General features: G+C 44.1%; 1 protein-coding gene across 5 annotated transcripts in view; it reads left to right on the top strand.

Moving 5' to 3' along the window:
- The window catches only part of LOC124622562 (homeodomain-interacting protein kinase 2-like), a 210,431-nt gene that overhangs the window by 65,009 nt on the left and 129,742 nt on the right, over positions 1-15,680 (top strand). For all 5 annotated transcript variants that reach the window (XM_047148304.1, XM_047148306.1, XM_047148305.1 and 2 more), the window contains exons 7-8: positions 14,871-15,045; positions 15,166-15,389. In XM_047148304.1, the coding sequence (XP_047004260.1) occupies positions 14,871-15,045; positions 15,166-15,389 (399 nt within the window). The remainder of the gene's footprint in view (positions 1-14,870; positions 15,046-15,165; positions 15,390-15,680) is intronic.

The raw sequence follows: 15,680 nt of genomic DNA, 5'->3' as shown, positions 1-15,680 counted from the left end.
CGGCTTCTGACACTTATGAACTATTAAAAACAGCATTTGGAGATAATTGTATAAGTCAGTCAAATGTTTTTGTCTGGTTCAACAGATTTAAAATGGCTGCAAATCATTTGAAGACGAACCATGGTCCGATTGTCCTTCCACCTCAAAAACAAATAAAAATGTTGTGAAAGTTCACGACTTAGTGTGCTCTGATCGTAGACTTACAATTAGGGAGATGGCTGATGAACTTAATTTTAAGTTTCTATGCAATTCAGTCAATTTTAACTGAAGATTTGAACATGTGTCGAGTGCCCGCAAAATTCATTCCAAAAGTGTTGTCAAGTGACCAGAGACAATACCGACTTGAAGTGTTCCAAGATCTGATTAATCGGACTAAAAATGACCTAGATTTGTTAAATAGGGTAATTACAGGTGACGAATTGTGGGTGTATGGATATGATCCTGAAACCAAAGTGCAGTCCTTGCAGTGGAGGATCCAGGTTCGCCAAGACCGAAAAAAGCATGGCAAAGTTGGTCAAAGGTGAAGACAATGTTGGTGATTTTTTTCGATTCTAGTGGTATTGTGCATTATGAATTTACGCCTGGACCACAAACAATTAACCGGGAGTACTAGAAATGTGTCCTTCACCAGATGGTCAGTCCTTCGCCATGGTAAATCCATTTATTATTCAGGAAGGTGTTGAGGCAGTTGCCGGCCCTGTGAAATCCTGCTCTTGTTTACAGAATGGCACTTTGCTTTTGGAGACCACTTCTGATTCAGAGCGCAACAGCTGCTTGCTGCCTCGCTTCTGCTCAGTTACCCTGTTCGTGTCGAGGCCCATAGAACTTAGAATTCTTCCTGTGGTGTAATTTACACCAGACTGCTCGATGGTCTAACAGAGGCCGAAATTCAATCTTACCTCTCCGATCAGGATGTCATTGCCATCCATCGTGTAATGAAAAAGGTAGATTCGTCCTTAGTGCCCACCTGCACTCTCTTTCTCACCTTTGATAGAGTGGTGCTTCCGCCCAAGCTCAAAGCAGGCTATAAAATTGTCACAGTCAGGCCATATGTTCCGAACCTGATGCGCTGCTTACCTGTGTCATCATTTCAGCCACACTAGAATGTCCTATCAATACCCAGCCAAATGTTGTCACCTGTGGTAGGTATGCGCACAAGGGTGATTGTCCACCTCCTCCTCCCTGCTGTATCAATTGCAATGGCAGCCATGCTGTCTCGTCTCGGGATTGCCCCATGTATCTTGATGAGCGGGCTGTTCAAGAGATCTGGGTAAAGGAAAAAGTGCCTTACCCAGTCGCTCACAAGTTACTGGCTAGTCGCCAACCCTGCGTTCTCCCATCTGGTGCCTATAGTTCTGTTCTTGTTGCCCTTGCTCTATGAAGGACATGGACATGCAGACATGTGACCTCGAATTCAGCTCTGAGGTTGTGAAATCGCCCAGTGTCAAGGTAGCATCGCCATCCGCCCCTTCCAGCTGTGCAACAAACTGTCAAACTCTTGCCTCAAGGGGCGAAGCCACCATCTACACAACTGGTACGCTGGAAAGGACAGAAGGAGTACTCCCGTGAAGACTTCCTCCGTCCCTCCAGCCAAACGACATCTGTCTCTTCCTCTAACGAGAAAGGCTTGAAGAAGTCCACCAAAGGCAAATGGTGTTATCCTTCACAAACTCAAAGATCCTCTTTGATGGTGTTGCCCTGTGATACCTTAACCCCTCCAGTTACCGTGTCACCAGTGTGGCACCAATAACAGTTTTTCAGCATTGGACTCCACAGAGTGACTGCACAAGCAAGCTGATGCTTCTGCGGACCCCATGGAGCAGGATCCTCATGCTTCTGTGCCCTGTATAGCGACTCTTCCCCGCCTGTCACTTGGCCGCCGAGGTGACACCCTTACATCTCTTCCTAACCGTGGCTCTCCTCCAATCGAATGTTTGTGGTTCATGGTCCCACAGAGAGGATTTACGGCTGCTTTTAGCATTGCAGCGTCCCTTTATATTCTGCCTTCAGGAAACGAAATGTGCACTCATGACCGCTTTGAGCGTTCCTATTTCTTACCCGATTCATTTTGACCTTCCCCCTGAGGTTGGCGTTCCATCTCATGGGGGTGTCACGCTGCTTACACGGGATGACATTTGTAGTCAACCCATCTCCCTTTCTACCAATCTTCAAGCTGTTGCAGATTGCCTTTTCCTTCCCCACCTGACTTTCTCCCTCTGTACCATTTGTGTCTCTCCATCATTTGCTGTCACCAGGGCAGACTTCCTTCAGCTTAATGGGCAGCTACCTTCCTCATTTTTGCTACTCGGTGACTTTAATGTGCATCATCCCCGTTGGGGTTCTCCCAGGACCTGTCACAGGGTGCCCTCTTGGTAGACCTTCTTAACCAACTTAATCTCTTCTGCCTTAACACTGGAGTACCCACTTTCCTTTCAGACTCCTCACATACCTATTCCCATTTGGACCTATTCTTGTGCACTGCCCAGCTTGCTCCTTGTCTTGAGTAGTCCATTCTTTCTGACACCTACTCGAGCAACCATTTCCTGTGTGCTATCCGTTCGCTGACTCCTACCCCATCCGCTTGCACGCCTAAATGGCAGCTTCCTAAGGCTGACTGGCACCTTTACTCCTCCCTGGCGACCTTCAAAGAACATGATTTCCTCAGTTGTGCTGACCAGGTGGAATATGCCACAAACATTGTCCTTACTGCTGTAGAACGTTTCATTCCCCGCACTTCCTCTTTACCATGTCATGTCCCAGTCCCTTGGGGCACTGAGGCATGTCACGGCACAATTTGTGCACGGAGACATGTTCCCCACGTTTTTAACTGCCATCCTAAGATGTCAAACTGCATTCATTCTAAACAGATGCATGCAAAGTGTCGTCACATTTTTTGGGACAGCAAAAAAGCTAGTTGGATTTCATCCATTAGTTCTTTTAACAGTTCCACACCTTCTTCAGTTGTGTGGGCCAACTTCCGACGGCTCTGTGGGACCAAGATCCATTCCCCAATTTTCGGCCTGACGGTAGCTGATGATGTCATTGTGGACTCTATTGATATCTCCAATACCTTGGGCTGCCATTTTGCTGAAGTTTCGAGCTCTTCCCACTATCACCCTGCCTTCCTCCATCGGAAACGAGTGGAGGAGGCTTGGGTAATACCCTTCAATTCCCTGAATCGTGAGTGCTACAATGCTACCTTTACTATGACAGAGCTAGCTCATGCTCTCGCTTCATCCCGATCCTCCACCCCAGGGCCAGACGCTGTCCACATTCAGATGTTGCAGCACCTTTCTCTGCAGGCAAGTGCTTTCTGCTTAACACATACAACCGCAGCTGGGCAGAGGGCAAATTTCCTTCCCGGATGCTGATGTAAAGCCACCGTCATACCCATACCTAAGCCTGGTAAGGACAAAACCCCATCTCTCTTACCAGCTGCATTTGCAAAGTGATGGAACGTGTGATTCATGCCCGGCTGGTGTGGTGGCTAGAGTCTCACAATTTACTGATGAATGCACAGTATGAATATCAAGCTCAGTGTTCTGCAGTAGACCATCTACCATCTCGTTACTTTGTCCACCAGCATCATGAATGGTTTCCTGCGGTAATCCCAGACTGTGGCTGTATTTTTCGATTTGGTGAAGGCCTACAACAACTGCTGGAGAACTGAAATCCTCTGTACTCTTTACATGTGAGGCTTCCGCAGGCGCCTGCCCTGTTTCCTCCAGGCATTTTTAAAAGACTAAGTTTTCGAGGTGCGTGTGGATTCTGCCTTGTTGGACACCTTTAGTCCTTAAAATGGTGTGCCTCAGGATTCCGTCCTGAGCGTTGCCCTCTTTGCTATTGCTATTAACACTATAATGACCTGTTTCCCGTTGGACATCTCCGGTTCCGTTTTTGTTGACAATTTTGCCATCTATTGCAGTTCCCCGCAGACCTGTATTACTAAGCGGCATCTTCAGCGCTGCCTTGATCATCTTTACTCCTGGAGCATCGACAACGGCTTTCGCTTTTCCGCTGACAAAACTGTGTGTACGAATTTCTGGCAGCACAAATTTTTTCTTCCACCATCTCTACATCTTGGGCCTGTTGCCCTTCTGTTCGTTGAAACTATAAAATTCCTGGGGCTCATGCTTGATAGGGAACTCTCTTGGTCCTCCCATGTGTCTTACCTGGCAGACCGCTGTACTCGGTTCCTCAGTGTCCTACGTGTCTTCAATGGTATTTCCTGGGGTGCTAATCAAACTGCCCTCCTCCTTTTTTACCGGCCCCTTGTCTATTCGAAACTCCACTATGATTGCTTTGTTTATACGTCTGCACGTCCATTCCTCTTATGTCGTCTCAGCACTATCGTGGCAGCCGTTTGGCCAAGGGCGCCTTTTACACTAGCCCGGTTGAGAGTCTGTATGCTGAAGCTGCTGAACTACCACTGTCATACCACCATGACTTTCTCCTCAGCAGGTATGCATGCCATTTGTCTGCCATGCGTGGCCACTTATCCTATGCCGCCGTATTCGATAATTCCTTTGAGTGCCAGTATGGGGCATGTCCCTCTTCTCTGTTACCTCCTGGAGTCTGCTTTTGGAACTTGCTATGGCGGCTTAACTTCACACTACTTTCAACTTTCTCAGTGGGTGTGAACCCCTCACCACCTTGGCTTCACAAAGTAGCCTGTGTTATTTTTGGCCTTCATTCGCTTCCTAAGGACACTACTCCAGCCTCAGTCCCAAGCAACTTCATGATAATACCTTTGTATACACTGATCGCTCTAGGACTGACCATGGGGTTGGGTGTGCCTTCATCATTGGCACACGTGTCTTTCGATATCAGCTTCCAGTGTACTGCTCAGTATTTACAGCTGAGCTCTTCTCCCTGTATCAGGCCACGGAGTACATCCGGCGACACAGTCTTTTCAATTGTGTCCTTTGCCGCACTCACTCTGAGCCTTTCAAAGTCTACATGCACTGTACACTGCCCATCCCTTCGCGCAGCGGGTCCAGGAAAACTGTCACTTAGTCTTTCTTGGTTTAGCCAGTGTGATGCTTCTGTGGACTCCTGGTCATGTCGGTCTGCCAGGAAACGAGGCTGCTGATGCTGCTACCAAGGCTGCAGCCCTCGTACCTCAGCCCGCGTGTTCCTATGTTCCCTCTGATGATTTCTGTGTTGCCGTCTGTCAGGAGGTGGTGTCCCTTTGGCATCACCAGTGGTCCTCCCTTCTTGGGAATAAGTTCAGGATTGTTCAGCCCCTCCCAGTGGCTTGGACGACCCCCTCTCGGCCCTCCCGCCGGGAGGAGGCCATTTTATCTAGGCTGCATATTGGGCACTGCCTTTTTAGCTGTCATCATTTGATAAGTGGCACTACCCCACCACTTTGGACACAATGTGCCCAAGTTTTAACTGTCCGCCACTTCCAGATGGAATGCCCATTTTTTTAACCGTTTACGTTCCCGCTTGGGTTTTCCGTCTGCTGTATCGGCCGTTTTAGCAAATAATGCGTGGGTTGTCAACCGCATTTTACTTTTTATCCGCCGAAGCAATATGACGAAGGCCTTTTAATTTTTAGTTTTGGACCTTCGTTTCATATGGTGTCTTTTTAGCCCTTTTTCCTTGTGCCTGTTTTTAGCTGTTTTCTATTATGTCAGTAGGGACTGACGTATAGTCATTTTTTAACTCCTCTCTGTCTTTGTGTTCTATAGTTTTGACTTGGGTGCGTATGACTCCAGTTATTTTTTGCGCCCTAAAACAAAACAAAACAAAACCTGTCGATAGACTTCTCGTTGATGCTGTGATTCCCCCTCTTTTGAATCGGTAGTCGGAGCTCCTGGTTTCCTATGCGCTTGCTATCCACTCTTTCCCTGTTCACCTTTCCAATTCTATTCTTTCGCACCTTCCGACATCGCCCGCCGACTTCCTGCCCTCGGGTTGGTTTACAAGTTAGGTTCCACCTCGCTTCTCTTCATCACGATTTCAATGTTCCCACTTTATCCTGTCCTCTGAGCAGCCTCCCTTGGTTAGTTCCTCTGCCCCAAATTCGAATTGATCTCCCTCAGGATCCAAAAGCCTCCATTGCTCTGATGGCATGCCGTTGTTTGTTCTATCTGCTCTCGTGGGAGTTTCAGGTTGCTGTTGTTTTTTACAGCAGTGGCTTTAAATCAGCCAGTCACATGGGATATGACTTCATGTCTTCTGTTGGTACAGAACATCATCTCTTGCCTGCCATGTGTCGGGTGTTTACTGCAGAATTGATGACCATTTAGCGGACACTCTGCTTTATTTAATGGTAGACTCTCACCTGAGTTTTATTATGTACAGACTTGATGAGTGGCCTTCAGTGGCCCAGTGTTTTACCCTCCACCCCTTGGTCTCTGCCATCCACAGCCTTCTAGCTGATCTTGACAGTTGCTGCTTGTTCGGTTGATTTCCTTTGGGCCCAATCTTCTGTCTGCAGGGGGCAGCCATCTACCCCCCTATCCTCTCTGATACCTCCAGGGATGGATTTGTGGCTTCATGTCAAATTCCTTTTTACTCATATGTAGCTGACTTGTGGTGAGGGGGCCACCCCTATGTGTAATAAACTTTGTAGGATTAAGAGGACTTTCGCCATGTGGCATTTTTCTTTGCGCCTTTCCTGACGGTAGTCTGCACTCCTCTGCTGTCTTTGTATCAGCTGTACAGGTTGAGCAATGGTTTTTTCTTTGCAGTGAACTACCACCGCCCCCCTTTTGTAATTGTGAGACCTCCTTCATGGTCATACGTATTTTGCTGGACCGCCCCCACCTTCTGCCCTTCCCATTAAATATATGCCCTCCCACTCACTGCCTCAGGGCGTTGGTGGATGACCCTCGCATGGTTGCATCCGTCCTTGGTCTTTTCATGAAAGTAGTTTGTCCATACAGATTTTAGTACCTGAATTTACTTCTAGAATCTCTCCCACACCAGCCAGGTCTTCCCCCCCCCCCCCCCCCCCCCCCCCTTTCTCCTACATTTTGTTTTGTCTTTTGTTCCCTATTGTTTCCCCTTATATATAGAAAGAAACATTCCACGTGGGAAAAATTTATATAAAAAACAAAGATGCTGTGACTTACCAAACGAGAAAGCGCTGGTAGATAGACACAATAAAAAACACACAAACAAATTTCAAGCTTTCGCAACCCAAGGTAGCTTCATCAGGAAAGAAGGAAGGAGAGGAAAAGACGAAAGGGTGTGGGTTTTAAGGGAAAGGGTAAGGAGTCATTCCAATCCCGGGAACGGAAAGACTTACCTTAGGGGGGAAAAAAGGACAGGTATACATGCGCGCGCGCGCACACATCCATCCGAAGATATACAGACACAGGCAGACATGTAAATGCAAAGAGGTTGGGCAGAGATGTCAGTCGAGGCGGAAGTAGAGAGGCAAAGATGTTGTTGAATTACAGGTGAGGTACGAGGTGCGGCAACTTGAAATTAGCGGAGGTTGAGGCCTGGTGGGTAACGGAATATGACTAGTAGAGCAGAGCAAGTAGTATGACAAATACAGTAGATGTAGTAGTATCAAATCAGGGGTAAAAAGAAAAAAAAAATCAAGGAATGTACCTGGAGTCACCAGAATGCGCGTTCTGGGCTACCAAAACAATTGTGTAATCAATGCCTGATAAATAACACCTAGCTAAATGACTTGCTTATATTTTGTTTATCAATGCATGTTCAGTAGTTAAGAAATCAATACTCACTGCATAGTTGCTGCTATTTGAGCCCAGAGAGTACATTGGTAAGCGATGTTCAGATGTTATTGGTTGCAGGCAAAACCAACATAACTACTCACCATATGTTGGAGATGCTGAGTCGCATATAGGCACTACAAAAAGACTGTCGTTCAAAATGAGCTTTTGGCCAATAAGGCCTCCCCCCCCCCCCCCCCCCCCCCCCCCACACACACACACACACACACACACACACACACACACACACACACGACCAGAGTCTCTGGCAGCTGAAGCTAGACTATGCGCAGCAGCACCTGTTGAGAGAGGCAACTGGGTGGGTGTAAGGATGAGGCTGGGGGGGAGGAGGAGGGGGGGGGGGGTGTAGCAGGGTAGGGATGGGGGCAGTAAAGTGCTGCTAGCAGGAGCATGCAGGGTCAAAGTGGAGAAAGTGTAGGGCAGCTAGGTGCAGTCGGGAGGTTAGATGGAGGGTGGGGGAGAGAAGAGATAGTAGAAAAGGGGAGAACTAAAAAGACTGGATGTGTTGCTGGAATAGGAACAGGGAAGGGGCTAGATGGGTAAGGATAGTGACTAATGAATGTTGAGGCCTAGAGGGTTATTGGAACATAGGCCATATTCCAGGGAGAGTTCCCACCTGCGCAGTTCAGAAAAGCTGGTGTTGGTGGAAAAGATGCAGATGGCACAGGCTGTGAAGTAGTCATTGAAATTAAGAATGTCATGTTGGGCAGTGTGCTCAGCAACAGGGTGCTCCAGTTGTTTCTTGGCCACAGTTTGTTGGTGACTGTTCATGTGGACAGAAAACTTATTGGTTGTCATGCAATACTGTGGTTGCAGCTTAGCTTGGAGATTACATGTCTCTTTTCACAGGTAGCCCTGCCATTGATTGGATAGGTGATGTTTGTGTCCGGACTGGATTAGGTGGCAGTGGGAGGACTTATGTGGCAGGTCTCGCATCTAGGTCTATTTCAGGGATGTGTTCCATGAGGCAAGGGTCTGAGAGCAGGGTTTTGAATAGGGATGGATGAGAACATGGTGTAGGTTCGGTGGTTGGCGCACTACCACTGTGAGAGGGGTGGGAAGGATCACATATCCCATCAAAGACAGGGCTACCTGTGAAACGAGTCATGTGATCTACTGTGCTGAATTATGTGTGGGCATGGCAACCAACACGCTGTCTGTCCGCATGAATGTCCACGGACAAACTGTGGCCAAGAAACAGCTGGACCATCCTGTCACGGTGTGCTCCGCCCCACACGACGTTCTTTATTTCAATAACTGCTTCATAATTTGTGCCACCTTGATCCTTCCTGCCAACACCAACTTTTCAGAACTGCACAGGAGGGAACTCTTCCTGCAATATATCCTATGTTCCCATAACCCTCCTGGCCTCAACCTTCATTAGTCATTATCCTTACCCATCTAACCCCTTGCCTGTTTCCATTCCAGCACTACACAGCCACACAGCCATCTATTCCACCAACACACCCAGTCTTTTTATATCTCTCCTTTTCTGCTAATCCCTTTCTCTCCCCTGCTCTCCGTCTAACCTTCCCACTGTACCTAGTTGCCTTATCCTCTCTCCACCTCATCTCTGCATGCTCCCACTAGCAGCACTTTACCTTCCGCCTCCCTGCCACAGCCTCCTCCTTGCCCCCATTTGGCTGCCTCTCCCATCATGTACGGCCTGCCTAGTCTGGCTTCAGCTGCCAGACTCTGTGGTCGTGTGTGTGTGTGTGTGTGTGTGTGTGTGTGTGTGTGTGTGTGTGTGTGTGTGTTCGTGTTCGTGTTCGTGTTCGTGTTCTTCGACAAATGCCTTGTTGGCCTGAAGCTGATTTTGTGACAGTGTTTTTGTTGAGCCTGTCTGTGACTCGTCCCCTGCTATATGGAGAGTAACAACTATCTTTTTCATAATGTTGTTACTTTCCATCCTGGATTTTCCATTGTTTCACAATTTCCTTTCTTATTGTGCTGCTTAGTGTCTATACAATGGTGAATCAAATATAAACTGGAATTTTTTTGTAAATTTATTTAAGCTTCAGAAAAATCCATACAAACCAACTTATTTTTCTGTGTAGTCAACTGAAAGAGAAAGACACTTTTCCCAGCGGATAGTCAGTTTCTTCATCTCGATTTCATAAAATTAACATGGCTGTGACAGCAGCTAGTTGCCCACAAACACTTCGACAATGCCATTGTTGTCATATCTATGTCCTTCAGCTCCTTTCTGTAGTGGCCCAACAAATGGAGAATGCAGGGCCATAAGTCTGGGCACTGGGGAGGATATACTAGAGTAGATCAGAACAATTTTTGAATTTTTTGTTGAGTTTAGGCAGCTGCTTGGTGATAATGTGGGGAGTACCATAACTTACGTCAGTCTCTGTAGCAATTTCAGAAACCTTTATTTTGTGATAATCTTAAATAAACTGACTAACAATGCATATGTTCGCCTCAAGACAATTTCAGTGAGCTGCATTCTCATCTGTTTTTTGTCCTCGTAGAAACTTTGTTCCATGTGTACACTTGAGTCTTTCTCAGAGTGATGACCCTGTGCCGCAAGTCTTTCAAAATTTTGGATGGTTTTTCTTGCTTTGTTGGGAGTCTCTTGAATATAATGCATTGGTGCAGCAGATGATGGTACCTCTTGCTCTGACATTGCGATTCTGACTAAAGGAATGGCTGGACAGCATTCTAGCTACATAGAACAATCACTAGAAATGAAAGAAACACCACTCTCCGTTTACAAAAAGGCCACATAAAACCAAAATTCTGGTTTACATTTGTCTCACCCTTGCAAAATGGCATTAAATTAATCATGTAAATTGTGAGAAGTCTCCAAGAATTGTTATGAGATCAGTTATTATCTGCACTCGTCACACAAATAGCTAATAGTTACCTTAACATAACCTTACAGATTGAAAAATATATTTTGAGCTTCAGCAGTTTGGGACTGGTGTGGTCGTATATTTGTGTTTTAATAACAGCTTTTTTATTATCTAGGTTAGTATTTGCTCAAAATAAAAAGTGTTGTTTTGTAATGTCACTACATTGTAAACTGATTATTACATTTGAACATAACTTTGATCTCTGCGTTTTCATCGAAGTCGACACTCCTTGATTTCAACATAATCTGAGATTTGTGTTTATGCAATGCAGGTTTCGGAGTTCAACTTGATATGAGGTCATTTTCTGTGTTAATCCAAGGTCAAATATTCAAAGTCAGATGCTTTGTACAATTGGCCCTTAGTTGTCTTTTGTCTGGACAGTAACTGTCACTGTTGTTTTTCTTTAATTCTGTTAATGCACTTGTAAAACTTCAAATAACATTCTCTTCAAGATGTCACGCACATTCCACATGGCCCTAACAGAATTATGTTAAGACTGTTGTAACTTCATGTGTAGGAGATAAAGGCTTAATGGCTTGAATATATACAAAGGGGTCCAGAAAATATAGACTTTCTTTGATAGTTAACATCTTTGGAACAAAATGACATATCGTTGCAATTTTGTGCAGTAGTGTACTTCATTGTTTGCTCATCAGATCTTGGTGCATGCTTTCCAGCAGTTGACAGTGCAGCAGTGAATGAATTAAGATTGTCGTTTGAGCTGTGCAAAGCTGTATTGAAGTGATACTGGAAGTACAAAAACATGGAGGTACAATGGCAGTGCCATAATGTGTACGGGGCTCAGCCACCAACACATACAACAATTTATTGTATTCGGGATAAATTTGAAGCCTATGGTAGTGTTGAGGATGTGCATAAGGAAAGGCCTGGCCAACCAAAAACATAAAGTCCAGCTTCCACCACTGCTGTGTTGCAACATTTTACTAGATCACCTCAAAAAGTTTCCTTCGAAGGTACCCCAACTGGTGAGGTGTATCTTCATATGCTGCAAATGTTGACTTTACCTACCATCCGAGATGTGTTTGAAAATGAAAGATTTTACCTACAACAAGATGGCACTCCGCCTCACTACCGCAGAGAGATCAGAGCCTACTTGATGAAAATCTACCTGGGCAATGGATAAGTCGAAGAGGAGCTGTTGAGTACCCACCATGGTATACAGACCTCACACCTCTTGACTTCTACCTATGGGAACCTTGAAAAATGAAGTTATCTGTAGAAGCCAGCAACACTGAAGGAGCTGTGAGAAACTATCAAGGCGTCCTGTGTGGCTATCACACTGGCAACACTGACAGCTGTAGTTCAGTACACTTCAGTGGCATCGACATTGTGTAGCTGCTAATGGAGGTCACTTTGAATGCATAAAATAACTTTGCCTCCATGCAAGAATTGTAGTGGTATATCATTTTGTTCCATTAGTACTGATTATCAAAGAGTGTCTACATTTTTCTGGACCTCTCTGTATAGTGAAATTATGGACTTGCCTCTGTCACTTTTAATCTAGTTTCCCTAGATCAATAGCATTGCTGTATGAAAAGTGATGATAACCTCTGTACTTTTAGCCAATTTTACCTTTACAAATTACAGTGGGACTTCGACAATAAGTTCAAAAATTTAGGTTTCTCTGTAATTTTATTATTCGTGTGTGATGAGTGATTGAAGACTATTTGAGAATATAGTTTTTTTCATTCTTCATTACATAGCTTTTGTTGCATTATGTTGCATGCATGCTAGAAGATTTCATTCTTAAAATGCACTTGAATCAGAGTCTTGATGAGAAAGATCACTCAGATCCCAATTTTAAGCAGTCTTAATGTTCAAATTTCGGCTCAGCCACCTATTTACAGTGTAAAAAACACTTAAATTTATGTGTTTCAAAGGTCATTTCTTTATCAGCAGTATTACCGTACAAGAAACTTTAAAAGCAACCAATATAAAGCGTAAACAAGAGCAATGAAAATAAAATAATGCTGCTGCTTCCCTTGCAACCATGTATTCTCAAGTTGTACATCCACATCATCGTCATCTGATAAAATAGTGATGGATGTGGATGTGCATCTTACAAAGACACTGCTGGAAGGGAAGTAGCCACATTATTTTATTTTTATTTCTGTTGCTTATGCTTTATATTGGTCACTTTTAGAAGTTCTTGTACAGCAGTTCTAATGGTGAATAGTTAACCTTCAGAATATGAGAGAGAGAGAGAGAGAGAGAGAGAGAGAGAGAGAGAGAGAGAGAGAGGAACAATGCAAGAGACTGCTATTTGTTGTTACTAACACTGCTGCTTTCCTTGATAATGATCAACAAGAACCAAATAATAGGCTGCGCATGATAGAAGATGTTCTGAATGAGAGTTTAGCGAAAATTTTTCTCCGTTTGAAAATCTTTGCAGGCGCCTCTTTAGTACATTACATTCTGCACAGAAATTAAGAGTCATCTTAGATTTAAAAATCTAGTCAATTGCCGTGCTTCATTTCTGACTGTATCACTATTACGCATAAGAATAATACGATTATAAGCATGACATGATATGTATATTTTTCAGCGTTTGTTGTTGTCTCACTCTAGTTTCGTAGTTTAGTAGGCAGACAGAATTTAAATGAGATAGCAGCAAACATGAAAGAATACGTGGCAAAATGTTTATATTTGTATTATTCTTATGGTGAAGAGAATACTGCATGTGATTCACAATTCATAAAAGTTCCTATTAGCAACCACCTCTTCTCACAGGTAGGAAAAGATTCAGAACGTAGAGTTGGCCATATTGACAAACATCCCTAACAGTCTTGCCAGTCAGATTTTCGTAGTGCATTGAAACGCTGCAACATTCGAAGATGAACAATACGGCATTTGTATTTACTTCGATGGATAATGTATGAAAATGCAGTGGTCGTAACTCGGAGCGGAGGAGAAAAAGCTCGTCATCCACCTTTCTTCTTCTTCTTCTTCTTCTTCTTCTTCTTTTTTTTACTGATGCAGAGGTTTTGGTGCCAGTATTTATCTTTGTGCCTGCACCTACCAACATTTTTCAGAATTTCCGCTTACTTTGCACTCGATTCTAAGCCGCAGGTGGTTTTTTGGATTACAAAAACCGGAAAAAAAGTGCGGCTTAGATTCGAGTAAATACGCTAGATCTACTAATGACCTTCCTGGACATTGAAAAAGCGTATGATAGTGTACATAGAAGCAAAGTGTGGAAAGCCCTGGAGAACAGAGGAGTAGCAAAACAGATTATTTGGAGGATAAGGGAAATGTACCAAGGAAGTGTGAGCTGTGTGAAGGTGGGAGGAGAGAGCTGAGCTTGGACTGAACAGAAGAATGGTTTGAGGCAGGGAAGTCAGTAAAAAGGTTATATACCGGTCATACTATGCCCTGATCCTGACATATGCATCAGAAACCTGGGTTATGAAAGGAAGAGAGAAAAGCAAAGTACAGGCTAGTGAGATGAAATTCTTGAGAAACAGTATTGGATCGACAAAGATAGACAGGTTAAGAAATGAGAGGATCAGAGGGTTAATGAAGGTGGAACCATTACAGGAGGAGATAGAGAAATCAAGGCTGAGGTAGTATGGACACGTTAAGAGAATGGAGGAGAAGAGGATACCCAGGAGGATACACGAGATGAAACTGGAAGGAGAGAGACCAAGAGGAAGACCAAGGCACAGATGGCTGAAAGGAGTAGAGGAATGCGTCCACAAGAAAGGAGAAGACTGGACCAAGGTGAAGGCAGAGAGATGGTGGCAAGATGATGGAGAGGCCTATCTTCCATACAGACCTGACCAGAGGCTGGAAACTGTCCAAAATGATGATGATGATGAAGTAGGTGGTTGAGCTAGTATTGTAACATTGACTTTCACAACCATAAACTCACGTTCATTACAGATAAAATCAAAGTTAAGTAGTCTTTCCATACATCCCCAGCTCTACATTTTTGTTGCTTGCCACCAAACAAAAGTAGTTCTATTTAGTTGTTTCTTACATTTCTTACTTTGATTGTAACACACACATTCAGTGCAATGAGGCTTGGATAAGAGATGGTTTTCTTTTTTTTAATAATAATTTGGTGGTAGCACTTCAATTTGCTCTAAAATAGATTCATCTTTTCCTGGCAGAAATTGTATTGCTACATGATAGTGATAACACAAGCAATAAAAATGTATTATCTAAATCAATAGAATGCTTTTTTTTTGCTAGCAAATTTCTGCACAAAATAACATTTGGCTTTGCAGAGAGATTTTCTGTCAGTAACATTGTCATGTTCTTACAGCAACTTGGTCTCATTCATGCTGATTTGAAACCTGAGAACATCATGCTGGTTGATCCTGTGAGGCAGCCTTATAGAGTGAAGGTAATAGACTTTGGAAGTGCGTCTCATGTAAGCAAGGCTGTCTGCAATACCTATCTGCAAAGTCGCTATTACCGAGCACCAGAAATAATATTAGGTGAGTCTTTTTCTCTACTGAGGTGAATTCTCTGTTGTCTGACTTCTCTGTTAATGTTTAGGTAAACATTAAGAATCAAATTCTTTCCACATTATGAAAATTAGGTGTTTTCTTTTTCAGGTTTGCCCTTTTGTGAGGCAATTGACATGTGGTCGTTAGGCTGTGTTGTTGCAGAACTTTTTCTCGGATGGCCACTTTACCCAGGGTCTTCAGAATATGATCAGATTAGATACATCAGTCAGACTCAGGGCCTTCCTACAGAGCATATGTTGAATAACGCCTCTAAAACTACAAAATTTTTTTATAGAGATATGGACAGCACGTATCCGTTTTGGCGACTGAAGGTTAGTACACTACCACTCCTACTACTACTACTACTGCTGCTGCTGCTGCTGCTGCTATGAATTCCACAATGCGTTATTAGGCAAACACCATTTGCAGATTGTACACCCTTATGTTTCTCCTATTGTTAAACTGACTTACACATCACCTTAACTGACTAGGTGTGTGATGGAGAGGGAGTGGGCTTAATGTTGACTTCAGATTGTGGCTGTAAGATGTCAAATGTGTAAAAAGGAAGCTGATACTGGAGCAGTCAATCACTGTAAGGCATGGATAATAGGAGAATAAACTTA

This window comes from Schistocerca americana, chromosome 7, assembly GCF_021461395.2.
Source record: "Schistocerca americana isolate TAMUIC-IGC-003095 chromosome 7, iqSchAmer2.1, whole genome shotgun sequence".
NCBI lineage: Eukaryota > Metazoa > Arthropoda > Insecta > Orthoptera > Acrididae > Schistocerca > Schistocerca americana.
The sequence above is the reverse complement of the archived record's forward strand: the minus strand, read 5'-3'. Positions and strand labels throughout refer to the sequence as shown.